At 39.8% G+C, this 26390-nt stretch overlaps 1 protein-coding gene across 5 annotated transcripts in view; it reads right to left on the bottom strand.

Annotated features, from left to right (window-relative positions):
* The window catches only part of CFAP54 (cilia and flagella associated protein 54), a 303678-nt gene extending 281789 nt beyond the window's left edge, over positions 1 to 21889 (bottom strand). Inside the window, exons 1-4 of one of the 5 annotated variants that reach the window (XR_015163949.1) lie at positions 21490 to 21889; positions 8853 to 8958; positions 4533 to 4676; positions 943 to 1114 (exon numbers count right to left, since the gene is read on the bottom strand). Coding sequence is in view for 2 of the 5 variants with exons in the window: in XM_086400813.1 (XP_086256939.1) it covers positions 943 to 1114; positions 4533 to 4676; positions 8853 to 8958; positions 21490 to 21809 (742 nt within the window). In the remaining 3 variants the exon portion in view is untranslated. The remainder of the gene's footprint in view (positions 1 to 942; positions 1115 to 4532; positions 4677 to 8852; positions 8959 to 21489) is intronic. The other 4 variants (XR_015163948.1, XM_086400813.1, XM_086400812.1 and 1 more) reach the window with 4 other exon arrangements.
* Positions 21890 to 26390: the final 4501 nt, after the last annotated feature.

Genomic DNA, 26390 nt, shown 5'->3' with positions numbered 1-26390 from the left:
GTAGCAAATGTAAGGTCTGATTACAGTCAAAATGTCAAAAAAAATTATTTGGGGACAGTGAAGAAGGAAAAGACTAGGAAACATACTGTCAGCTACCATGGATGAGAGGAAATCCAATACGCTTTCTTTCAAGTTGTTTTGCCCTCATCTTATAAACTCAGAACAGACTGTCATTCTTTTTCTTACAAGAATATGTGATCCAGAGAACAATATTATAGGTTACTCCTTATAACTTCAAATTGTAACTTTAAAGAGAATTTAAATTGAATTTAAATTGTAACTCTTAAAAGAAAAAAAAGGTTACCTTTTTATAAGATTTAGATAAGATTCATTTTATGAGACATATATAATGCATACATACGTCTATCTATATAACGCATATATGTGTATGTAAATAAACCATATACACATATACATGCACATTCTCAGAGTTCCTCACTCAAAAACAAGTAGGAGGAGAAGGTTGATATGTAGGAAGCCCTAGTCACTGGCCAAAATATTTGAGGAGAGGACCGATAAGTAGATGATGCTTAGAAATAATCTAACCTGCAAGGGCCCTCTGATCCTTCTCCACTTAGATTTATTTGGCCAAAAAGTTTGTTCAGGCTTTTCTGTAAGATGTTATAGAAGAACATGAATGAACTTTTGGCCAACCCAATATCGACTTACTAACTGTGGCCCCGTATTTTGTTTATATGTGAAACTGATTATCTCCACAGCTCTGATCCTCCCTTGAGCAGAAAATCCACACACTTGCTGTATGAGTCCCTGCTGGTAAGGACAAACTAAAATGTGATAAAAATGTAACAAAGCCCACCACTGTCCTCTTATGAAATGAACATTATCTAAATCACAAGGTAATCAAGTCACCATCGAACTTGGCAATTAAATGACTTCCTGAAAGACACAATGAAAAATAAAATATTGAACACTGATATATACCATTGAAGATAATCCAGCACAGGTGCTCCTGTGGCAAAGCCACCTGCATGATGAGCCTGAAGGAGGACAAGATTTGCAGACAGTGGGTCACAGATTCTTTATTCTGCAGGTTCACATCACTGTCACAGACCAGCTGGTAGTTGCAAATATTTTTGCCATTTAAAGCATGAAACTGAAACATATGAGAAAAAAAGAATATAAATAATGCTTACACAACTTAGGAAAGCACCTCTTAAAATGCAAAAAACTAAAATGGAAACAAATTATGCATAACTAACTCAATAGATCAGTAGAGTACAGGAGACTGAATGTTTGTGTCCTTCCAAAATGTATATGTTGAAACCTCACCAGCTGCCATATGAGAACATAGCGGGAAAGCAGGCCCTCACCAGACAGAGTCTTCCAGCCCCCCTGATCTTGGACTCACCAGTCTCCAGAACCACGAGCAATAAATGTTGTTTAAGCCATCCAATCTCTGGATTTTGGCTATAGCAGCCTTAGTGGACTAACACATGGGAAGAAACTTGGTAAAATAAGTTTATTCAAACCATCCATTTAGTTAAGATCATCTTTCTTTAGTCAAAAAAAAAAAGTCTTACTTCCAAGAATATAGGATTGAAACAATTTTTAAAAGTCTCCCTAATGGCATGTTAACATACTAATTCAGATGTTATGTATGTACACAATTCTGTCGGCAAATGTTTGTTGAGCACCTCTGTTTGCCACACTCTGCTAAGCAACAGGGAGTCAAAGATGAGGAAGACAAGGCTCTTGACAGAGGAAAAACCCTTCCAGGCACACACAGTGTTAGGGATGCTTAAGGTGACTGCTGTGGTCACTGAGCTGAAAGTCTTTTTTAAAGTTGGGTAAGAAGGTTTAAGACAAATTGAGCTATAGAAGTGGTCCATGGTTAGAACATGGACACCATTCCAAAGAATGTGGACTAGTATTTGATTTACACTTTTTAGAAATGAATTCTGACAAAAGTATGAAAGATGCAAAGCAGATGGGGGACAAAGCTACATGCAAGAGGCTAGCTGAGATCAAAGGCTTCTGAGGTTGTCCAGAGACAAAAGGGCCCTGAAATGGGGCTCTGAAAGTGGGGATGAAGAGAAAGGAAAGAACTAAGTCTTATCTAAGATCCATGACATTTAGTGACCAATTAGAAGTGAGAGGTAAGAGAGAGGAAGAGGCTTGCAATGGTTTCCTGCTTGGGTGATGGACTGGAGCCAATTATTGGAGAAAAGATGTTTGTTCAATTTGGGACATGTTGATTATGAGATTATGATGTCACCTCGATAGATGGGGAGTTCAGGAGAGTGATTTTGGCTAGAGAAACATCAGAACTACTAAAGCTGTGCGAGTGTACACTTATAATAACACAAATGAGCCTTATTCTACCAGGCAGATTGTCTGCTTGGATAAATGTATTTCTAGCCACCATGAAACTGATTTCACAGCTAGGGAGGTTGAGTCTAAGCATGATAATACAATAGTATAAGAGATATGGAGGCCTGGGCCAGGGTAGTAGGGGGTGGGGGGGCTCAAAAGTTCCAATTTTTCATTCAGCACTCTTCCCAATGGGGCACTGAGATATTACAATTTATAAGAAATATATATTTGGCCACTCAGATGGACAAAATATGTTTCTCATATATGTTTGTTCTTCATCCACAGTTTCTAGCTCACAACCCCCCCAAACCCTTGGAATTGTTTTAAGTGTTGAGAGTGACAAAGATCTTTGGCTATGTTAATGAGGTGACTTTTGGAAAGTGGCTAAGGATGGAGGTTAAGTTGCCAATGGAGCCAACCATGTGATTAGAGGTTTAGCACTTTCAGTCCCACCCCCTGACCTCCAGGGAAGGGAACAGGGGCTGGAAGTTGAATCTACAACCAATGGCCAATAATTCAATCAATCCCAATTATGCAATGAAGCCTCTCTTAGACTTCAAGGAGACCAAACCAGTCAATCCTAAAGGAAATCAACCCTGAATATTCATTTGAAGGACTGTTGCTGAAGCTCCAACACTTTGGCCACCTGATGGGAAGAGCTGACTCACTGGAAAAGACCCTGATGATGGGAAACATTAAAGGCAAAAGAAGAGGCAGCAAAGGATGAGATGGTTATATAGCATCACTGACTCAATGGACATAAATTTGAGCAAACTACAGGAGACAGTGGAAGACAGAAGAGTCTGGCATAATACAGTCCGTGAGGTCTTAAAGAATTGGACATGGCTTGGTGACCGAACAACAACAATGAAGCCTGCGTAAAAACCCAAAAGGATGGTGTTTGGGAAGTTTCCAAGATGATGAACACATGGAGGTGCTGGGAGTGGGGTGCCCACAGGGGCCATGGAAGCACTACGCCCTTTCCCCATGCCTTGTTCTATGTATCTCTTCCCTCTAGTTCCTGAGTTACATTATGTCCGTTTATAATAAACCTGTAATCTAATAACTAAAACGTTTTCACAAGTGCCATGAGCCACTACAGCAAATTATTGAACCCAAGGATGGGTCGTAGGAACCTCTGAGGTAACAACTGGAGCTTGCAACTGGCATCTGAAGTGAGTATGGGATGTGGTGGAATGGGGAGTGGTCTTGTAAGACTGAACCCTTAACCTGTGGAATCTGACTCCATCTCCTCGTAGAGTCAGAATCGAGTTGAGCTGTAGGACAATCAGCTAGTGTTCCAAGAATTATTTCTTGGTATCAGGATCCCTACCCCTCCCCTCCATATTAAGCACTAACTCACATTGCCCAGTATTCTCATTCATGCACTTGTGTCAGAGGCAAACTAAATGTGCCTTCAAACATGCTTCAGCATTTCTGCTTATTAAACCACATGTTGTTTTCAAGACCTAGAACAATCATTAAGTTTGGAATAACACAGCCTCGGATTCAGATGAATTAGGGTTCAAACACCAACTGTGTCTATTGCTTAAAACAACTAGGTTTTTTACTCTCCAAAAAGCCTCAGTTTCTTATCTGTAAAAGAGGCATAATCGTACCCATCTCTTAGGACTGCAATGAGGCTGCAAGATAACAGTTCATATAAAGCATTTAGAAGACTACCTAGCACATGATAACTGCTCAACCAGTGACTCATCGGTAGCAATTAACATAATAATGCTGGTATACTAGAAAAAAGCATATTTTTTTTCATATCAAAAGATCTATGTTTCCTCTCCAGAGTCACTAGTTATTATACTGTGTGATTAGCTTTCTTTTTCTCTCTTATACAATAGGGATAATAACAGTATCTAACTCATAGAGTTATTGTAAGGAGCCAATGTTTTCCAAAGTACTTTGAAGAGTAAAAGCATTCTACCAATATTAGTTATAATAATAATAAAACTGCCTACTGGATGAATAAGCGATTATAGTGACGAAATCTCCAAAGCATCTTTACAAAAGTTAATAAGTGCACTTTCTCATCCAGCACAGAAAATATTTATTAAGCAACTTATAGTACACAGGTAAATACCACGCTAGGCAAATGAAAGACACTGCGAAGCTGTCAGCTAAAGGACAGACTGTTGCATAGCTAATATAAACGGTAGCTATTTTAGCTACCACTTTCATCTTACTGTATGTGCTGCAGTTTTGTCTCCAAAGCCTTTTGGGAAAAAGACAGTTTTGAATTGATTCACGTCTGCTTTATTCTCATCAAAGCTGATGCTGAACTCCTGAAGATATCTGCCATAGCACTGTAAAAGGGCCAATTTATATTCCTGAAATTAAAAAAAAAGGGCTCGATGAAGGTTTTAAAATACCATTTTTCTTATCATTATTAAAATTAGGTGATATTGGGTTTCCCAGGTGGCGCTAGTGCTAAAGAACCCACTGCCAATGCAGGAAACAGAAGAGACGTGGGTTTGATCCCTGGGGTCGAAAAGATCCCCCAGAGGAGGGAATGGCAACCCATTCAGGTATTTTTGCCTGGAGAATCCCATGGACAGAGGAGCCTGGCAGGGTCACAAAGACGCAGACATGACTGAAGCAACTTAGCACACCCAACGTTCATATTATTCTCAATGATGGCAATGTTGATAATTACTATGATCACCATTACTTCCACCATGACATCATTACTAACATTATCACAACTATTTCCAAACACACACGTAACAGACACTGTTCTTGGCAATGCATGTGCATTATTTAATTCTCCTCACAACAAACCAATTGTGACATGAGACTTCAAAGACGGGGATACTCCCCAGGGCATTGTGTGTGGCAATACCTGGATATACTCAAAATCCAACAGGTTCAGCCTCAACAGAGGATAGTAATCCACCAACTCAATCACAGAGGTGGAGGAGCTGTTTAACCAGCCTTGCTTCTCTGATACCTCCTAAGCTCCAAAAAAGAAAGGACAGGTTGGGGAGGGCAGCTAGGGAGAGGAGAAAAAATGGGGGTGGGTAGAGAAAAGAAGGAAGAGGAAAAAAAGGAAGGAAGGAAAGAAAGAAAGGAGAAGAGAAGATTGCAGGTGATGAGCTGGCTCTTTCATGTCCCATTTCTGAAGTTACATCAGGACCAATCAGTCTGTGCTATTGGTAGTTAAGGATTCTCGTCAGTTCTGATGCATGCTTAGTTTCCCATTACAAAGTCAGATGCCTCATTTCTGAAGCCCACAGGGCACAGCTGACCCAGAGAGTTTCAGGGCGGTGGATGCCAGCAAGGCTCCACAGATGAGTCAGCTACAGCCCTTCCTCTGCTTCTTCCCATGCCACTGTGTTTCCAGGAAGAGCAGCTGCCCTGGGTGTGAACTGCCTCTTGGGTTACCTTGCCCCTCCACAGATTCAGAGTTAAAATGCTCTTTTGTTCCTATTTCTATTGACTTGTTTGTCACTTACTCACTAATTAATTCTGAATCTTTTCCATTCTAACTTGATTCACATAATGAATTCAAATCTAGGTTCAAAACAAGAGTAGTCCAACAAGATGAGCTTTACTGTAACTAAAATAAAAATAGATTCTAGAAACCAAAGTAACCACTCAAGTTTGTTTCCAGGGTTATAAATACCTTTACCGGCCCACTTTCCCATCAGTGAAAAGTATTTAAAACATTCTGTTTCTTTAGTAAATCTTTTAGATAGTCTACCTGAAATACTCTGAATTCTTGGCCAATACCCATTATCAACTTGCTTTATCAACTTCTAACATGTTCCTTCTTCCTCCCTCCACCCATCTGGATACTCCTGAAACAACCTCAGACCGTGTTGTGTATCACCAGCTCCTTATTATGGAATTCTACAGGCAAGAATACTGGAGTGGGGTGCCATTTCTTTCTCCAGGGGATCTTCCTGACCCAAGTATTAAACCCAGGTCTCCAGCATTGCAGGCAGATTCCTTACCATACGAACTACCAGGGAAGCCTCATTATATTGAGAAGACGCATAAAAACAAAGAGCCGGGCACTCGTCTAATTCTTGTGAAAACTGTTATTCCATTTCACATGAATATAGCTTACAAGTTGGATCTCACTTGGTTTCTTTTTCTGTAGTTTCCCAAACTCTGTATTTTCAAGTCTCTAAGAACCATGGTCCAATTACATGGAGCTGAGAGGATTCTTTAATTTGGGCAGCTGAAAATAGATCTTAGTGCTCCCTTATGCAAGTTCCTCTGCATCTTTGCCTCCATTCGGTAAATTTCCAAAAAGATTCAAGCCCAGAAAATAGAAATGGAGGAGGAAAATGAAGCTGAGAAACTGTAGACTTAGAAGATTTGAAACTGTGCCCCCAAAGAGGTAAGAGAAGCTCATAACAAAATTGAAATTCATGAGCTTGTCTTACAGAACAACAGATAAGGGAAGAGTTTGTTAAAAGCCCTTGGTTTGTAAACTACCTTCACTGATTAAGGTAGCTTTAGTTATTTTTTTCTCTTTCTTTTTCTTTCCTTAATTGTGTACCTTCCCACCTTCATGGCAGAAAGCGAAGAACTAAAGAGCCTCTCGATGAAAGTGAAAGAGGAGAGTGAAAAAGTTGACTTAAAACTCAAAATTCAAAAAACACAAGATCATGGCATCTGGTCCCATCACTTCATGGGCAATATGGGTAAACAATGGAAACATTGTGATAGACTTTATTTTGAGGGGGTCCAAAATCACAGCAGATGGTGACTGCAGCCATGAAATTAAAATACCCTTGCTCCTTGGAAGAAAAGCTATGACCCATCTGGACAGCATATTAAGAAGCATAGACATTACTTTGCCAACAAAAGTCATTTAGTCAGAGCTGTGGTTTTTCCAGTAGTCATATATGAATGTGAGAGTTGGACTACAAAGAAAGCTGAGCACCGAAGAATTGATGTTTTTAAACTGTCGTATTGGAGAAGACTTTTGAGAGTCCCTTGAACTGCAAGGAGATCCAACCAGTCCATCCTAAAGGAAATCTGTCCTGAATATTCATTGGAAGGACTGATAGTGAAGCTGAAATCCAATACTTTGGTCACCTAATGGGAAGAACTGACTCACTGGAAAAGACCCTGATGCTGGGAAAGATTGGAGGCAGGAGGAGAATGGAACAGAGGATGAGATGGTTGGATGGCATCACTGACTTGATGGACATGAGTTTGAGCAAGCTCTGGGAGTTGGTGATGGACAGGGAAGTCTGGGGTGCTACAGTCCATGGGGTCGCAGAGTCAGACACAACTGAGCAACTGAACTGAATGGACAGCTTCAGGCTGTCCAGTTGTTTTACAGGAACTAGAGTCAGCTCTTGCCTAGAGCCAACCAACAGGGGGAAGGTTGGGACCCCCAACCCTAAAATTAGGCCTGCCCAGGCATCTCTTGACCAGTCCTTTTGACGTCAGAGGCTGAAAAGCTCTGGGCTCCCATCAGGCTATGCACCCCCATTTTGAATACACACATAACCCAGGTGCACCTGTGCAGAACTCCAACTACCTCCCTCACCTTTCCCCCTACCTCCAATCACCTTTCCCTGAGCCTAAGATCACACTGTTGATATCTCATAAATATCCCAACTCCCTCGCTTTCCAGGAGGCAGATCTGAGACTTATTCCTCGCCTGGTTGCCTTGTGAATAAACTGTTTCTCTGCTGCAAACCTCAGCGGCTCAGTACTTGGCTCGCTTCATGTCAGGAAAACAGACCTGGCTTGGTAACAGACAGAATACCTCCCATGTCTGGCCTAAAATCACTTTGTATAAAATAACACTTGGTCCAAGGAGCCTATTAATACACGTGCCAAAGATATCATATTTAACTTGGAATAATTTGGGCCCAAGCCAGAGGTTATGGGGAAAAATTCACATTTTCATTAACTGAAAACCCAGCCTCAGTGTGGTCTTATCAAACCAAATCCATGAGTCCGCAGCAATCCAAGACCCGGGCATTGATAATGGAACTAGAAATAAGGCAGGAACTCAGTTGGAATACAACACTGAGTAAGAACTGGGGCCTGTATGGAATGACTGCTGCAATTACATATGGCAAAGTGTTGAGAAGGAGCTGAAGGTCATTGAAACAAGGCACCTGGAAGCAAGCAACACAGCAGCAAGGCCCTGCAAGGGCTGTGGGCAAGGTCAGCCATGTGAAAAACAACAGGAAGTGGTGTCTGGGCTCCTTTGTATGAGGTAGGAACATGATGACTCAGCATTTCCTGTTGGGCGCCTACCACACCCTCTGCTAACTATGGGCTGTGCTCCTGCTCAGCCTCAGCCAACTGTCTTTCTGTTCAGGAACCTCTCACCTCTGGAGAATCCCAACTACAAAATTTTAAAGTGAACACTTTTTCTGTCACTGTGCCTCATTAAAATTTTTACATATCCCCTTGGATTTTTCCAACAACAAAAAATCAAATCGTGTAAAAGAGGAATGCTATCCAATAATAATAATAATTAGCCAAATGAGTTTCATTTGGGCTCTTTTTACTCCAGAGGTACTTACTTTCATTTCACAAAGGCTATCTCCAACCTTCAGAAGCTTCTCGTTGTAATAGGCAGCTGGCAGCCGGGGGGCGTATTTGGTCCAGATATTAAACAGAGAGGTGGCACTGTAAAAATTATAAAATAAAACGATATCTTCAAAGTCAGCAGGAAGCCTAAATTAATTGGCAAGCAATCCTTAAAAACTTACCTTGTGCTAAGTCTTCTTTTTTTAACTTTTTATTTTGTATTGCTGCTGCTGCTGCTGCTAAGTCGCTTCAGTTGTGTCCGACTCTGTGCGACCCCATAGACGACAATTAACAATGCTATGACAGTTTCAGGTGAACGGGGAAGGGACTCAGCCATACAGATACATGTATCCATTCTCCCCCACACTCCCCTCCCATCCAGGCTGCCCCATAACATTGAGCAGAGTTCCCTGTGCTGTACAGTAGGTCCTTGTTGGTTATCCGTTTTAAATATAGCAGTGTGTACATGTCCATCCCAGACTCTCAAACTATCCCTTCCCCCCATCCTTCCTCTCTTGTGCTTTCCAATGTGCCATACTGTCAATGTCTAATTATTGATAAATGTAATTACGGTTATAGTATTATTTCCTTTGTACCAAGCACTGACAGCTCTTAATGTGCATTTTTAATTATTTTAAAATTTTAATATTTTTATTGAGATATAGTTTGTTTCAGATGTACTACATCGTGATTTAGTAGTTTGTACCTCTTAATCCCCTACCTCTATCTTGCCCCTCACACCTTCCCTCTCCCCACTGGTAACCACTAGTTTGTTCTCTATGTCTGTGAGTCTGTTTCTTTGTTATTATAGTTACTAGTTTGTTGTATTTTTTAGATTCCACATATAAGTGATATCATAAAGTATTTGTCTTTCTCTGGCTGACTTCTTTCACCTGGCAAAATGATGCCCTCCAGGTCTATCCATGTTGTTGCAAATGGCAAGATTTCATTCTTTTTTATGGCTGAGTAATATTCCTGTGTGTGTATGTGTGTGTGTGTGTGTGTGTGTGTTCATGTGTGTATCACATCTTCTTTATCCATTCATCTCTTGAAGGACACTTAGGTTGCTTCCATATCTTAGTTATTATAAATATTGCTGCTATGAACACTGGGACTGACTCTTTGTATGCATTTTTAAAAATCAACTTTATTTTGAGATCTTTAATCCATTTTGAGTTTATTTTTGTATATGGTGTTAGAAAGTGTTCTAGTTTCATTCTTTTACAAGTGGTTGACCAGATTTCCCAGCACCACTTGTTAAAGAGATTGTCTTTAATCCACTGTATATTCTTGCCTCCTTTGTCAAAGATAAGGTGTCCATATGTGCGTGGATTTATCTCTGGGCTTTCTATTTTGTTCCATTGATCTATATTTCTGTCTTTGTGCCAGTACCATACTGTCTTGATAACTGTGGCTTTGTAGTAGAGCCTGAAGTCAGGTAGGTTGATTCCTCCAGTTCCATTCTTCTTTCTCAAGGTCGCTTTGGCTATTCGAGGTTTTTTGTATTTCCATACAAATTGTGAAATTATTTGTTCTAGCTCTGTGAAGAATACTGTTGGTAGCTTGATAGGGATTGCATTGAATCTATAAATTGCTTTGGGTAGTATACTCATTTTCACTATATTGATTCTTCCAATCCATGAACATGGTATATTTCTCCATCTATTAGTGTCCTCTTTGATTTCTTTCACCAGTGTTTTATAGTTTTCTATATATAGGTCTTTAGTTTCTTTAGGTAGATATATTCCTAAGTATTTTATTCTCTTCGTTGCAATGGTGAATGGAATTGTTTCCTTAATTTCTCTTTCTGTTTTCTCATTATTAGTGTATAGGAATGCAAGGGATTTCTGTGTGTTGATTTTATATCCTGCAACTTTACTATAATCATTGATTAGTTCTAGTAATTTTCTGGTGGAGTCTTTAGGGTTTTCTATGTAGAGGATCATGTCATCTGCAAATAGTGAGAGTTTTACTTCTTCTTTTCCAATTTGGATTCCTTTTATTTCTTTTTCTGCTCTGATTGCTGTAGCCAAAACTTCCAAAACTATGTTGAATAGTAATGGTGAAAGTGGGCACCCTTGTCTTGTTCCTGACTTTAGAGGAAATGCTTTCAATTTTTCACCATTGAGGATAATGTTTGCTGTGGGTTTGTCATATATAGCTTTTATTATGTTGAGGTATGTTCCTTCTATTCCTGCTTTCTGGAGAGTTTTTATCATAAATGGGTGTTGAATTTTGTCAAAGGCTTTCTCTGCATCTATTGAGATAATCATATGGTTTTTGTTTTTCAATTTGTTAATGTGGTGTATTACATTGATTGATTTGCGGATATTGAAGAATCCTTGCATCCCTGGGATAAAGCCCACTTGGTCATGGTGTATGATCTTTTTAATGTGTAACTATAAAAAAACTATAAAACTATAGAAACTATAAAACTATAGAAACTATAAAACTCCTAGAGGAGAACATAGGCAAAACACTCTCTGACATACATCACAGCAGGATCCTCTATGACCCACCTCCCAGAATATTGGAAATAAAAGCAAAAATAAACAAATGGGACCTAATTAAACTTAAAAGCTTCTGCACATCAAAGGAAACTATTAGCAAGGTGAAAAGACAGCCTTCAGAATGGGAGAAAATAATAGCAAATGAAGCAACCGACAAACAACTAATCTCAAAAATATACAAGCAACTCCTACAGCTCAACTCCAGAAAAATAAATGACCCAATCAAAAAATGGGCCAAAGATCTAAATAGACATTTCTCCAAAGAAGACATACAGATGGCTAACAAACACTTGAAAAGATGTTCAACATCACTCTTTATCAGAGAAATGCAAATCAAAACCACTATGAGGTACCATTTCACACCAGTCAGAATGGCTGCGATCCAAAAGTCTACAAATAATAAATGCTGGAGAGGGTGTGGAGAAAAGGGAACCCTCTTACACTGTTGGTGGGAATGCAAATTAGTACAGCCACTATGGAGAACAGTGTGGAGATTCCTTAAAAAACTGGAAATAGAACTGCCTTATGATCCAGCAATCCCACTGCTGGGCATACACACTGAGGAAACCAGAAGGGAAAGAGACACGTGTACCCCAATGTTCATCACAGCACTGTTTATAATAGCCAGGACATGGAAGCAACCTAGATGTCCATCAGCACATGAATGGATAAGAAAGCTGTGGTACATATACACAATGGAGTATTACTCAGCCATTAAAAAGAATACATTTGAATCAGTTCTAATGAGGTGGATGAAACTGGAGACTATTATACAGAGTGAAGTAAGCCAGAAGGAAAAACATAAATACAGTATACTAACGCATGTATATGGAATTTAGAAAGATGGTAACGATAACCCTGTGTACGAGACAGCAAAAGAGACACTGATGTATAGAACAGTCTTATGGACTCTGCGGGAGAGGGTGGGAAGATTTGGGAGAATGTCATTGAAACATGTGAAATGTCATGTATGAAACGAGATGCCAGTCCAGGTTCAGTGCACGATGCTGGATGCTTGGGGCTGGTGCGCTGGGAAGGCCCAGGGGGATGGTATGGGGAGGTTGGGAGGGAGGAGGGTTCAGGATGGGGAGCATGTGATTTTTTTTTTAAATATTTAATAAACAAACAAAAAAAAAAATCAACTTTATTTTTTAAAGTAGTTCTAGATTCACAGAAAAACTGAGCAGAATATATAGAGATTCCCCCATATACCCCTATCTCTGGCACATGCACAGCCTTCTCCATTATTAACATCACTCACCAAAGTGGTACATTTGTTACAATTAACATATTGACACATCATTATCACCCAGTGTCCCTAGTTTACATTAGGGTTTATTCTTGGTGCCATCCATTATATGGCTTTGGACAAATGTATAGCGCCATGTATCCACCATTGAATCATAGAGAGTAGTTTTGCCGCCCTAAAAGTCTTCTGTGCTCTGCCTATTCATCAGTCGCTCCCCACTAACCGCAGACAACCACTGAACTTTCTACTCTCTCTATAGTTTTGCCTTTTTCAAGATGCCATATAGTTGGAATCATACAGTATCAATATGTAGCACTTTCAAATTGGCTTCTTTCACTTAGTTATAAGGATTTACGAATCACCCATGTTTTCCTGTGGCTTAATAGCTCATTTCTTTTTAGCACTGAATAATATTCCATTGTCTATATATGCCACAGTTTATCAGCTTACTTACTGAGAGACATCTTGTTTGTGTCCAAGTTTTAGCAATTTGTATAAAACTGTTGTAAACATCCATGTGCAGATTTTTGTATGGAATAAGTTTTCAGCTCCTTTGGATAAATACTAAGGAGCACGACTGCTGGATTATATGGTAAGAATATGTTTAGTTTTATAAGAAAACATCAAACTGTCTTCTAAAGTGGCTTTACCAATTTGCATTCCCACCAGCAATGAATGAAAATTTTCCCATTGATCCATATCCTTGTCAGCATTTGGTATGGTCAGTGTTCTGGATTCTGGCCATGCTAATAGGTGTGTAGTGGTATCTCACTGTTGTTTTAACTTACATATTCCTGATAACATATGATTTGGAGCATCTTTTCATATATTTATTTTGTCATTTATTTATCTTCCTTGGGTAGACGTCTGCTAAGATTTTTGGCTCATTTTTAAAATCAGGTTGTTCGTTTTCCTATTGCTGAGTTTTTAAGAGTTCTATGTATATTTTAGATAGTAGTCCTTTATCAAATATGTCTTTTGCAAGTTTCTTCTCCCAGTCTGTGGCTTGGCTTTCATTCTATCGACAGTGTCTTTCACAGGGCAGAAAATTTTAATTTTCATGAAGTCCAGTTTATCAACTCTTTCTTTCATGGATCATGTCTTCAGTGTTGTACCTCAAAAACCACTGCCATATCAAAAGTCATCTAGATTTCTCCTATATTATCTTCTAGGAGTTTTATAGCATATAATTTACATTAGGTTTGTGATCCATTTTGAGTATTTTGGGGAAGGGTGTAAGGTCTCTAGCTAGATATGGTTTTCACATGTGGATGTGCAATTGCAGCACCGTTTGTTAAAAAGACTTTGCTTCATTGTATTGCCATCACTCCTTTGTGAAAGACCAGTTGACTATCTGGGCTCTTAATTCTGCTCCTTTGATCTGTTTGTCCATTCTTTCCCCATACCATGCTGTCTTAGTTAATGTACCAAGTCTTGAAGTCAGGTAGTGTCAGTCCTCCAAATTTCTTCTCCTTCAGTATTGTGTTGCCTAATCTGGGTCTTTTACCAACATGAGTATTTTTCATTCCATTTTCACAACTGAGATGGGTAATATCAATATCCCAAATATACAGCTGATCAAACTGAGGCAGGGTACATCTATACTCTTAGCCAGCATATAACTGTGCCTTCCAGTCGTCTGGGATCTAAACTCCCTGAGAACAAGGACTTCATCTGTTTAGTCATTGCCCAGCCCCAAGAGTAGTGAATATCTAGTATATGTCACCACTCAATAAACACTTTTTGACAGAAAGAATGAATGGATGAAGGACTAGGGAAAAGAATTCTTTGTTTTTATTTTATGCTTTTCTATAAAGAGTTCAAAGGTCCAACTGCCCAGTCAGTCCATTTAGGGTTATGTTTCCTATGTGGTTTCTAACCAGAGTTCAAAGGGAAGCAGATCATTGCTTATTTTGTTCACCCATTTAGTTAATATTTACTCCTTCCCTCTCTCTTGGAAATTATAAATGCCTCTAGGAAAAATCTAAACTTCTCTTAATAGTTGTCCAATCCTATCTCATAAATTTTTGGTAAGAAAGGTATTATACACTGAATGTGAGTGCCTCCTCAAAATTCACATGTTGAAGCCCTAATCCCTTGTGTGGCTGCATTTGGAGGAGGCTCTGAGGAAGTAATTAAGGCTAAATTAGGTCATAAGGGTGGGGCCCTGGTCCACTGGGATTAATCCATCTAAGAAGAGACATGAACAAGTTCTCTGTGTGTGCTTCACAGAGGAAAGACTATATGAGAACAAAGTGGACATCTTTTAAGCCAGGAAAAGAGCTCTCACCAGAAACTGACACTGCCAGACCCTCATCTGAGACTTCTAGCCTCCAGAAAAATAAGAAAACAAATTTCTGTTGTTTAAGTCACCCAGTCTATGGGATTTTGCTATCGAAGCCCAAACTGACTAAGTTAATAATTGACTATGCCAAAGCCTTTGACTGTGTGGATCACAACATACTGTAGAAAATTCTTCAAGAGATGGGAATACCAGACCGCCTGACCTGCCTCCTGAGAAATCTGTATGCAGGTCAGGAAGCAACAGTTAGAACTGGACATGGAACAACAGACTGGTTCCAAATCGGGAAAGGAGTACAGTCAAGGCTATATATTGTCACACTGCTTATTTAACTTATATGCAGAGTACATCATGAGAAACGCTGGACTGGATGAAGCACAGTCTGGAATCAAGATTTCCAGGAGAAATATCAATAACCTCAGATATGCAGATGACACCACCCTTATGGCAGAAAGCAAAGAAGAACTAAAGAGCCTCTTGATGAAAGTGAAAGGGAGAGTGAAAAAGCTGGCTTAAAACTCAACATTCAGAAAACTAGATCATGGCATCTGGCCCCATCATTTCATGGCAGATAGATGGGGAAACAATGGAAACAGTGGCTGACTTTATTTTGGGGGGCTCCAAAATCACTGCAGATGGTGACTGCAGCCATGAAATTAAAAGATGCTTACTCCTTGGAAGAAAGGTTATGACCAACCTAGACAGCATATTAAAAAGCAGAGACATTATTTTGTCAATAAAGATCCATCTAGTCAAAGCTATGGTTTTTCCAGTAGTCATGTATGGATGTGAAAGTTGGACTATAAAGAAAGCTGAGCACTGAAGAATTGATGCTTTTAAACTGTGGTGTTGGAGAAGACTCTTGAGAGTCCCTTGAACTGAAAGGAGATCCAGCCAGTCCATCCTAAAGGAAATCTTTCCTGAATATTCATTGGAAGGACTGATGTTGAAGCTGAAACTCCAATACTTTGGCCACCTGATGCAAAGATCTGACTCATTTGAAAAGACCCTGATGCTGGGAAAGATTGAAGGCAGGAGGAGAAGGGGATGACAGAGGATGAGATGGTTGGATGGCATTACTGACTCGATGGACATAAGTTTGAGTAAGTTCCGGGAGTTGGTAATGGACAGGGAGGCCTGGGGTGCTGCAGTTCATGGATTGCAAAAAATCGGACACAACTGAGCAACTGAACTGAACTGAAGTTAGTAATTGGGCTTCCCATTTGGTAAAGAATCTGCCTACAATGCAGGAGATGCAGGAGATGTGGGTTTGATCCCTGGGTCAGGAAGATCCCCTGGAGGAGGGCATGGCAACCCTCTCCAGCATTCTTAGTAGCTCAAGCTGACTAATAGGAAAGAAGAACTTAAGGACTGAAGATGGCTCAAGTACTTATCAGGTACACATCTGGGTATTAACGGAACAACCTCAATAAAAACATGTAAAAAAAAAAAGTCAATTAATTACCTAAATGATGGGGCTTCCCTGATAGCTCAGTTGGTAAAGAATCTGCCTGCAATGCAGGAGATCCTGGTTCAATTCCTGGGTCAGGAAGATCCCCTGGGGAAGGAAAGGCTACCCACTCCAGTATTCTGACCTGGAGAGTTCCAAGGACTACAGTCCATGGGGGTCTCAAAGAGTTGGACACGACTGAGCAACTTTCAAAAAAAAAAATTAAATGATAATAGCTCAGTGACAAGAGAGGAGGCGGATACAGGGTATTCCTGCCTTCATGGACAGATTAATAATATTTAAGGGTAGTAAAATATATACATGTAATCATGCCAAATAAAGAGTATAGAAAACACAGCCCAGAGAAGTTTAAAAAGGTAAATGTGTTTGGGTTTGTTTTGCCTTTTTCCCTTTGATTTCTGCTTCATGAAATGCATTATAATAAATATAGTAAATCCAAGAAATTTAAGATAGAATTCTTAAATTACATAGTTGAAAGAGTTCTTTCTTCCCAAACCTTACAGATGAGATAATGATGAGTAGGTCTGTTACTCATAAAAGAAAAATACCAACTTCATAAATCACTCAAGGTTACGTAACAGAATTTCCTTTTTTTTTTAAAGTGAGCCATAAGTTCAAGTTAAAATTGCTTATTGGGAAATGGCTTACATAATGATTAAATAGGGAAAATATAACATATAATATGTAACACACATCATTTAAGAAAGTTTATTAATACACTTTTGATTGCTATTTGATTATAACTATTGCAGAGAAGGCAATGGCACCCCACTCCAGTACTCTTGCCTGTAAAATCCCATGGACGGAGGAGCCTGGTAGGCTGCAGTCTATGGGGTCACTAAGAGTCGGACATGACTGAGCGACTTCACTTTCACTTTTCACTTCCATGCATTGGAGAAGGAAATGGCAACCCACTCCAGTGTTCTTGCCTGGAGAATCCCAGGGACGGGGGAGCCTGGTGGGCTGCCATCTATGGGGGTCGCACAGAGTCGAACATGACTGAAGTGACTCAGCAGCAGCAGCAGCAAAGCAGAAAAACATAACTATATAAAAAGAATATCAAAATTTTGTGTGCTTATAACAAAAGCATACCTTTAAAATACATTGCACTCTAAATTTAAGGACATTGCTGGTATGATCAAAATCTGTATGTTAGGTACTACAAATTTTATACTTATATGAGACTCTACAGTTATAAAAATAAGCAATTTTTTATTTTAAAAAATTACCATCTTGTCAAATATGTTATAAAAGCAACTCCTACCTCCAGTACTCCTAACTGGTTTCCACATTGCCATCATTACTCCATTTGTACTAAGTCAAACAACATATTTTTTTTAAAAATCACATATGGTTAATTCTTTGCCAAAAACTAAGCAACGATTTCTCATTGCATTTGGAGTAAATGTAAACTCTATAAATGGCCTCTAAAACCTTGCACACCCCGATCTACTCCTCTAATCTCATCTCATACCACTGCACCCACACTCTCCACACTGTGCTAAATAGGCTTCTGTCCACTCCTCCAAAGGGCCCTGCCTCTTTCCTGCCAAGATCCTCCCACATGATTGTTCCTTCTGTTTATCCTCTTTTTCCTTGCTGGTTGACTGCGAGGCAGCCTTCTAATCTCAGCTTCATGTCACCTTCCTCACCATTCATTTGAAGGCAGGTCTCCACTATGTTCCCATTAAGCCTATGCTCAATTGTTACCTACTCTAATCACCTTGTTGAAGATTGCAACCTCCTGTCTCCCACTCCATAACTTTTCCTCTCTTTTTCTCCCTAGCATTTATCACTTTCTAGGACACCACAAAATGTACTTATTTAATACGTTTATCGTTTATGTCCCCCTCTAGAATATAAGCACCAAGAGGGCAGGAGGTTTTTGTCTGGTTCATTGCTATATCCCCAGGACTTAGGGCAATACATGGCACATGTAAATTCTCAGTAGCTTCTTCCTTCACAGCGCTTGTTGTTTGTGTGTTGACTTATTAAAAGCCTTCACTTATTAAAAGTGACTCATTAAAAGCCTGTCTCCCTCTCTCCATGAGCACAGATTCCCATATCTATTTTGCTCATCACTGTATAACTCATAATTGGTGCAGGCCCTAGAGCTTCCGTGGTGGCACAGTGGTAAAGAATTTGCCTGCCAAGCAAGGAGATGGGGGTTCCATCCTTGGGTTGGGAAGATCCCCTGGAGAAGGAAATAGCAACTCACTCTAGTATTCTTGCCTAGAAAAATCCCATGGACAGAGGACCCTGGCAGGCTACAGTCTACAGGGTCACAAAAGAGACAGACGTGCCTTAGCAACTAAACAGCAACAACAACAGTGCAGGCCCTGGCATATAGTAGGCACTCAATAAAAATTACTCTGTAAATAAATACCTAAGCATGTGAGAAGTTAGAGGCTAAGGTCCGTGTCAATCCTTAATGTTTGTGAGTCTCTGTTTAAAGATGGGGCCGCTGCTGTACTTACCAACTGACCCAGATCAACAATTATTGAGAACAAAAAGGATAATTCTTAAATTCTTTCAATGCCAAATATTCATTGAATGTTCACAATATCCCAACCCTCAGGCTAGGTGCTAGATATACAGCAATGAAAAAGTGGATCACCATCTAAACTCAACAGGAAGCTTACATTCTAATGGGAGAGATGGACAATACATAAGAAATGAATATTCAATAAAAGTATAAATTGATGGGTAAACCCTGTGTTAGATATGAAAGGCCTCCTAAGGAGGTAACAACCAAACTAAGACCTGGAAGAAAAGGAGCCAGATACTTGAAAAATTGAGGAAAGAACATTTCCAACAAAGGAGGGAGCAAATATAAAGCCCCTGAGATGATAAACAGAGGTCTGTTTTCCCGGAAAGTCCTGGGAGAGAAGTGAGGGATGAGCTAAGATGAAAGAGGCAGGCAAGGCCAGAGCTTCAGACCCTGAAAGACACCAGAAAATGTCGTAATTTTATTTTAAAAGCAATGGGAAACAGAAGTCTTTAGATAAGGGAGTGGGTGATTTGTTTATAAAGGTCACCCTGATTGCTACGTGAAGGATATATTTGAGACTCAAGCGGCTGCAGAGAAAATTTGAGATGATGATGGTTTGAACTGGAATGTTGGTAGTGGAGATGAAAAGGTGAACTATTATCTAAGGCACAAAAACAGAAACATTTTAAATATAAACATATGTAGCTTGAGCTTCGCAGGTGGCGCTAGTGGTAAAGAACCCACCTGCCAATGCAGGAAATGTAAGAGATGCAGGTTCCATTCCTGGGTGGGGAAGATCCCCTGGAAGAGGGCATGGCAAGCCACTCCAGTATTCTTGTCTAAAGAATCCCATGGACAGAGGAGCCTGGCCAGCTACAATCCATGGGGTCGCAAAAAGTAGGACACAACTGAACCAACTTAGCACACATGTGCACACATGTAGCTTAGCCATGTAATGTGCTTTCCTTAGTCAATTCTTGGTTCTCATTTTACTTGGCCCATCAGCAGGATTTGCCACAAGTGACTGATCATTCCTTCCTTCTTAAAGCACTTTCTCTACTTGGCTTCCAATACACCACTGGATTTCCTCTACCTCTTTGGCCACTCCTTCTTAGTCTCTACCAGTTTCTTCCCATCTCCCCCACTTGTCAGTGTTGGAGGGTTCCAAAGTTCAGTCCTTGGACTCTTTTCTTCTCCATCTATACTCACTCCCTTAGCTATTCCATCCAATGTCAAAGTTTAAATGTCATCCATATGCTGATGAATCCCAAAAGTATTTCTCCTCTGACCCCCAGACTCCACATATCCAACTACCTACATAATAACTCTACCTGGATGGTGAATTACATCTCAATCTTAATATATCTAAAAACTAACTCTTCATCTCCCTTACTCCTGCCCAAACATGTTCATCCCACAGTCACAATCGCACCCCAGGACCTTCACACTTGCCATTCTCCCAGCGTGGCCAACTCTTTGTACAGAAATCTTATCATTTGCTACCATACCTCCCTCTCATCTTTATCAAAGGTCACTTTTCCTGACTTTCCCTGACCATGTTCCCTGCCATCCCATTTTAAATTATAACACCCACCTGATATCATTATCTTCCTCCCTGCTCTAATTTTCTAGCACTTACTTCAGTGTAAAATAATTTCCTTACATATTTGTTTACTGGCTGTTTGTAGACACAAAAATACATATTCCATGGGGATATGAATTTGTATATTTTTTTAACTTGATGTTTTCCTAGTTCCTGGAATGGAACCTGATATTTAGGAGGTGCTCAATAAATATGCAGTTAAATCCATGAATGAATAGTAAATATAAATTAAAACTATTTCTTCATATTAAATACACGGATGAAAAATATAAGATGAAACTACTGACTATTCTAGTATTCTTTGCCACTTGCCTACATTTCTAACTGTTCCATTTGCAATGTGTTTTGACTGGGAAAGAAAGATGGTTAACACAAACAGGAAAGAGCCTTAAAAACAGGTAGTCTGCAGTTTGAGATAATAACATGGTGATGGAATCCAAAAAAGGCAAACGTGCAAAATGAGTCACAAAATCAAGAACAAGTTACTGTGATGCTATTAATAGTAGCAGTTGAAAAAGGAATAAAGTACAAATGTTCACAGAATGACATACTTCATGGCATCAAGAATTAACTTTTTCATGAACCTAAGTGACCTCAAAGTTATTCCTTTCCCTCCATATACAAAACTGTACCCACAACATGGAAAGTTGTGAAACCTGTGAGTCAGCCAAAACTTCATTGGCATGCACTGGCAATTAGAAGACAGTCAGAACAAATGCTGAATCATGTGAACTTGTGAAATATGAAACATTTCTTTGTTGACTTTTATTCTGACCCGAGCAGGAAGTCAAGACACATTTACCAGGCAATAAGGATTGTAATAGCGACGAGTCTTCACTTCTTAAACTTTGTGTTTATCTCCGGGCCCTTTGGCCAGGTTCTGCATCCGCAACACCGACCAGCTCCAGGGACCACCGTCTGCCTCCTCAGAGCATCTCCTCCTCTGGCCCTGGGAGTTGTCTTCTCCGGACAGCACCCGCCCCCAGGGCCCTGCCTCTGCTTACCAAAGCCGGTGGAACTCATATTTCTGTTCCTCCGTTGTAGCTAAAGCCTTCTTTCTCTTCATGAAGTCTAGCAACTCCTGAATCTCCTTCTCACAGGAGGCCAGGAGTGGGTTTTTTGCGTCCAGCGGCCCATAAAATACTGCGAGGGGCAACAAGTCCTCGTGGCCGGCCGAGCGAGACTGTGGGCTCAGAGAGCTCGCCTTCGAGTCCACCAGGGTCGACTTCGAAATCCCAGTAGAGGGCGGGGGCGGAGTCGGCGGCGACACTGAAGTGGGAGACACGTTTGGTGAAGAGACCGAGCAGGTGCCTTGCGCCGCCATGTTGACGAGACCCGGGCCCGTCCCGGGGTGTGTGTACACGCGGTTGCCTGGCGACGGTCTCGTGGTAACCAGGCATCCCGCGAGCTTTCGGGGAAATACAGCGGCCCCTGGAGGGCAAAAGAAGAAAAACCTTGTCCAGAAAGCAATGTTACTCCTGAGGTGTTTTTGCTCTCCTGCTCACCGCTAGATGTTATAACTGAGAGGATTCTGGAGATAGAGCGAATAGGAGAGCCAGAAACTTAGGATCACATATCCAAACTATACTTTTTCCATTTCTACCACTTAATAATGATGCTCATTAATATATGCCAGGAGTTATTCTAAGCATTGGAAACAAGTAATCTCATTTACTCCATTTAATCATCATTATAACTTTGCAATTTAGGATATTACTAGTATCTCCATTTCACAGTTTAAGAAACCAAAGTTTAGGGAGGTTTAGCCATTTGACACAGGTCAGAGTAAACCGTTGGAGGTTTACTCTGAAGGCAGGGACCTGCCTTCAGACTCCAAAGGCTGTGCTCAAAATGACCTTCCCCACCACCATGCACTCAAACTAAGGTTAGCAAAAGAACTAAAAATAGTTTAAGAATCAATTGCATGCAACTGATCCACTCTGGTCCCTCTTATCGGACCTTGAGGTCTGTAACTGCGAATGATATTGGTGTCTAGTAGTTATGACTACTCTGTTTATTCATTTGTATTTCAGCCTTATCACTATATTTTAAATTCATAAGCATTTAACTCAGCCTTAACCTGTGGACATTAATGTGTACTAATGCTTGAAGTGGTAACTCAAAGAATTTTGCATTTTAAATGGGGATTTTAGGAGACTTTGCTTCTGATGGGGAAGCGATGGCCTCAAGGGAACTATCTGGGGGCAAGAGAAGTTCTTTCTTTCCCTAAATTATGGGCAATAGTAAGTTTATTTATAAATTTAAAGTATGAGTTTCCAACTAGTACAGAACTTGCTTTCTTTCTAAATGTTATGCAGTGCCAAAAATTGTCTAAGAGAAGGATCAGAAATACTTGATGGCTTAGGAAAAGGGGTCCTTAACATTGAAAACTGTTACTAGTCCTGTAAAGAGAGTAACCTTTACACCCTGTGAGCCCAATTTCCCACCTGAGATTAAGAAGCTTATTGGACCACAGACTGATTTCTTTCAGGGCTGACCTAATTTCTTGCAGACTCTCTGGACCTGTGCTAATTTGCAAGGTTGGCCTAGTACGTCATGTGTACTGTACCCTAATATTCTTTGAAGGCAAATGATGATGATTTTGCATTTCAAGGCAGGTAATTATGGCCCAAGAACCTTCCTGGCAAACAGCAAGCTCCTCTGACACCAGACTACCAGGAATTCAATTCTCCAATAAGAATGTAGAAATATTCTTTGATTAAGATGTTTATCTTGTCTCTAAGTGAGCAGTAAAAATGCTAAGATTTTAAAGAATTTAGGCCTAAAGAAATAATTTATCTTTGGGGCATTTACAGAAAGTATTAATAGACCTTTTTAAAAAGTCAGCTTGGTAAGTTCTTTCTCTTCCCATCCTCTTATTCTTACATAACAGACATGTCCACTTCAGATCAAAAGCTGGTATAATTTGCCACTGAGTACTGTCTTTTATATTGATGAAAGTGAAGCTGCAGGATAAATGTAAATTAAAGTGGTCAGAGAGGAGGAAAGAAAATAAAAATAAAACACATAAAGTAGATTTATTCCCCCTTGATCTGACTGCTCTCTCAAACAGCTTTCATAGCTCAGACACACATCAGTCACTGGTAAAAGAAAATGTGACTAATTAAATTCAAATACTTGAATTATGAAAAATTGTATCTTAGTCATTTTCCTCCTTGCACACACACTCAAGCTAACAATGCATAACTTTCAGTAGTTTTGAAAGCTCATCTGCATATTTAAATGGATGCTATACTCTGAATCATCACTGTGGTAAGGTGGATATTTCCATTTTCTTCAGTTTAAATTATATTTAAATCATGTTTTTTAAATATTTTTGAGATGTTATCTTTCTCATAATGAGAAGCAGCTATTAGGATATCTTTTCTATTTCCTTGTCACTTTGCTTTATTCTTTTTACTGTAGTGAAAGAATAGAGCTTTGCAACTGTCTGACAGCTAAATAATGTAAATAGCTTCCTTATAAATAATGTAAATTGCTGTTTCCTTATAATTAAGGAAATTAAGTGTCTGCAGGCTGCAGGGATCCTTTTGTCCGTTCAAGAGTCTTTATCATTTAAAGTTACTGTTAGAGAAAGAATAAATAAAGTTAAAATTCTTTCTATTCCTAATGTGGTTGTTAATCATTTGGACTGTCTGAAGTATGTAAGATATTTTTTTTAAAAAAGCACAAAGATTTACCTTTCCTACCTATCTAATATTTAGACCATTCTTAATTTCATGCTTTCCTTCAGTGAAATAACAGCCATTTCTTTCGATTGAGTTCAGTCGCTCAGTCATATCCTACTCTTTCCGATGCCATGGACTGCAGACACCAGGAGACGAGACACCAGGCCTCCCTGTCCATCACCAACTCCAAGAGCTTGTTCAAACTCATGTTCATCGAGTCAGTGATGCCATCCAACCATCTCATCCTCTGTCATCCCCTTCTCCTGCCTTCAATCTTACCCAGCATAAGGGTCTCTTCTAATGAGTCAGCTCTTAGCATCAGGTGGAGCATCAACTTCAGTATCAGTCCTTCCAATGAATAATCAGGACTGATTTCCTTCAGGATTGACTGGTTTGATCTCCCTGCAATCCCAGGGACTCTCAAGAGTCTTCTCCAACACCACAGTTCAAAAGCATCAATTCTTCGACACTGTTTTCTTTATAGTCCAAATCTCACATCCATACAGGAGCACTGGAAAAATCATAGCTTTGACTAGATGGACCTTTGTTGGCAAAGTAATATCTCTGCTTTTTAATATGTTAAGTGGGTCATAGCTTTTCTTCCAAGGAGCACGTGTCTTTTAATTTCATGGCTGCAGTTACTATCTATAGTGATTTAGAGCCCAGGAAAATAAAGTCTGTCACCATTTCCATTGTTTACCCATCTATTTGCCATGAAGTAAGTGATGGGACCAGATTCCATGATTTTAGTTCTTTGAATGTTGCATTTTAAGCCAGCTTTTTCACTCTCATCTATCACTTTCATCAAGAGGCTCTTTAGTTCTTCTTCTCTTTTTGCCTTAAGGGTGGTGTCATCTGCGTATCCCAGGTTATTGATATTTCTCCAGGTAATCTTGATTCCAGCTTGTGCTTCATCCAGCCTGGCATTTCACATGATGTACTCTACATAGAAGTTAATGAGCAGTGTGACAATATACAGCCTTGATGAACTCCTTTCCCAATTTGGAACCAGTCCATTGTTCCATGTCTAGTTCTAGCCGTTGCTTCTTGGCCTGCATACAGATTTCTCAGGAGGCAGGTCAGGTGGTCTGGTATTCCCATCTCTTTAAGAATTTTCCACAGTTTGTCAAGATCTACACAGTCAAAGACTTTGGTGTAATCAATAAAGCAGAAGTAGATGTTTTTCTGGAATTCTCTTGCTTTTTCTATGATTCAACAGATGTTGGCAATTTGATCTCTGGTTCCTCTGCCTTTTCTAAATCCAGTTTGAACATCTGGAAGTTCGTGGTTCATATAGTGTTGAAACCTGGCTTGGAGAATTTTGAGCATTACTTTGCTAGTGTGTGAGATGAGTGCAATTGTGTGGTACATTGAACATTCTTTGACATTGCCCTTCTTTGGGATTGAAATGAAAACTGACCTTTTCCAATCCTGTGGCCACTGCTGAGTTTTCCAGATTTGCTGGCATATTGAGTGCAGCACTTTCATAACATCATCTTTTAGGATTTGAAATAGCTCAACTGGAATCGCATCACCTCCACTAACTTTGATCATAGTGATGCTTCCTAAGGCCTGCTTGACTTTACATTCCAGAATGCCTGGCTCTAGGTAAGTGATCACACCATCATGGTTATCTGGGTCATGAAGATCTTTTTTATATAGTTATTCTGTATATTCATGCCACCTCTTCTTAATATCTTCTGCTTCTGTTAGGTCCATACCATTTCTGTCCTTTATCAAGCCCATCTTTGCGTGAAATGTTCCCTTGGTATCTCTAATTTTCTTGAAGAGATCTCTAGTCTTTCCCGTTCTATTGTTTTCCTCTCTTTCTTTGCATTGATCACTGAGGAAGGCTTTCTTATCTCTCCTTGCTATTCTCTGGAAATCTGCATTCAAGCGGGTATATCTTTCCTTGTCTCCTTTGCCTTTCAATTCTCTTCTTTTCTCAGCTATTTGTAAAGCCTCCTCAGACAACCATTTTGCCTTTTTACATTTCTTTTTCTTGGGGATGGTTTTAATTGCTGCCTCCTATACAATGTCACAAACCTCTGTCCACAGTTCTTCAGGCACTCTAGAACTGAAGTGCCTGATTAGATCTATCAGATCTAATCCCTTGAATCTATTTGTCACTTCCACTGTATAATTGTAAGGGATTTGATTCAGGTCATACCTGAATAGTCTAGTGGTTTTCCCTGCTTTCTTCAATTTAAGTCTGA

The sequence above is a fragment of the Bos grunniens genome, chromosome 5 (genome assembly GCF_055505025.1).
Source record: "Bos grunniens cultivar Pamir isolate PY7600 chromosome 5, Bosgru_T2T1.0, whole genome shotgun sequence".
NCBI classification, from domain to species: Eukaryota; Metazoa; Chordata; class Mammalia; order Artiodactyla; family Bovidae; genus Bos; species Bos grunniens.
This window is presented reverse-complemented; position numbering and strand designations above follow the sequence as displayed.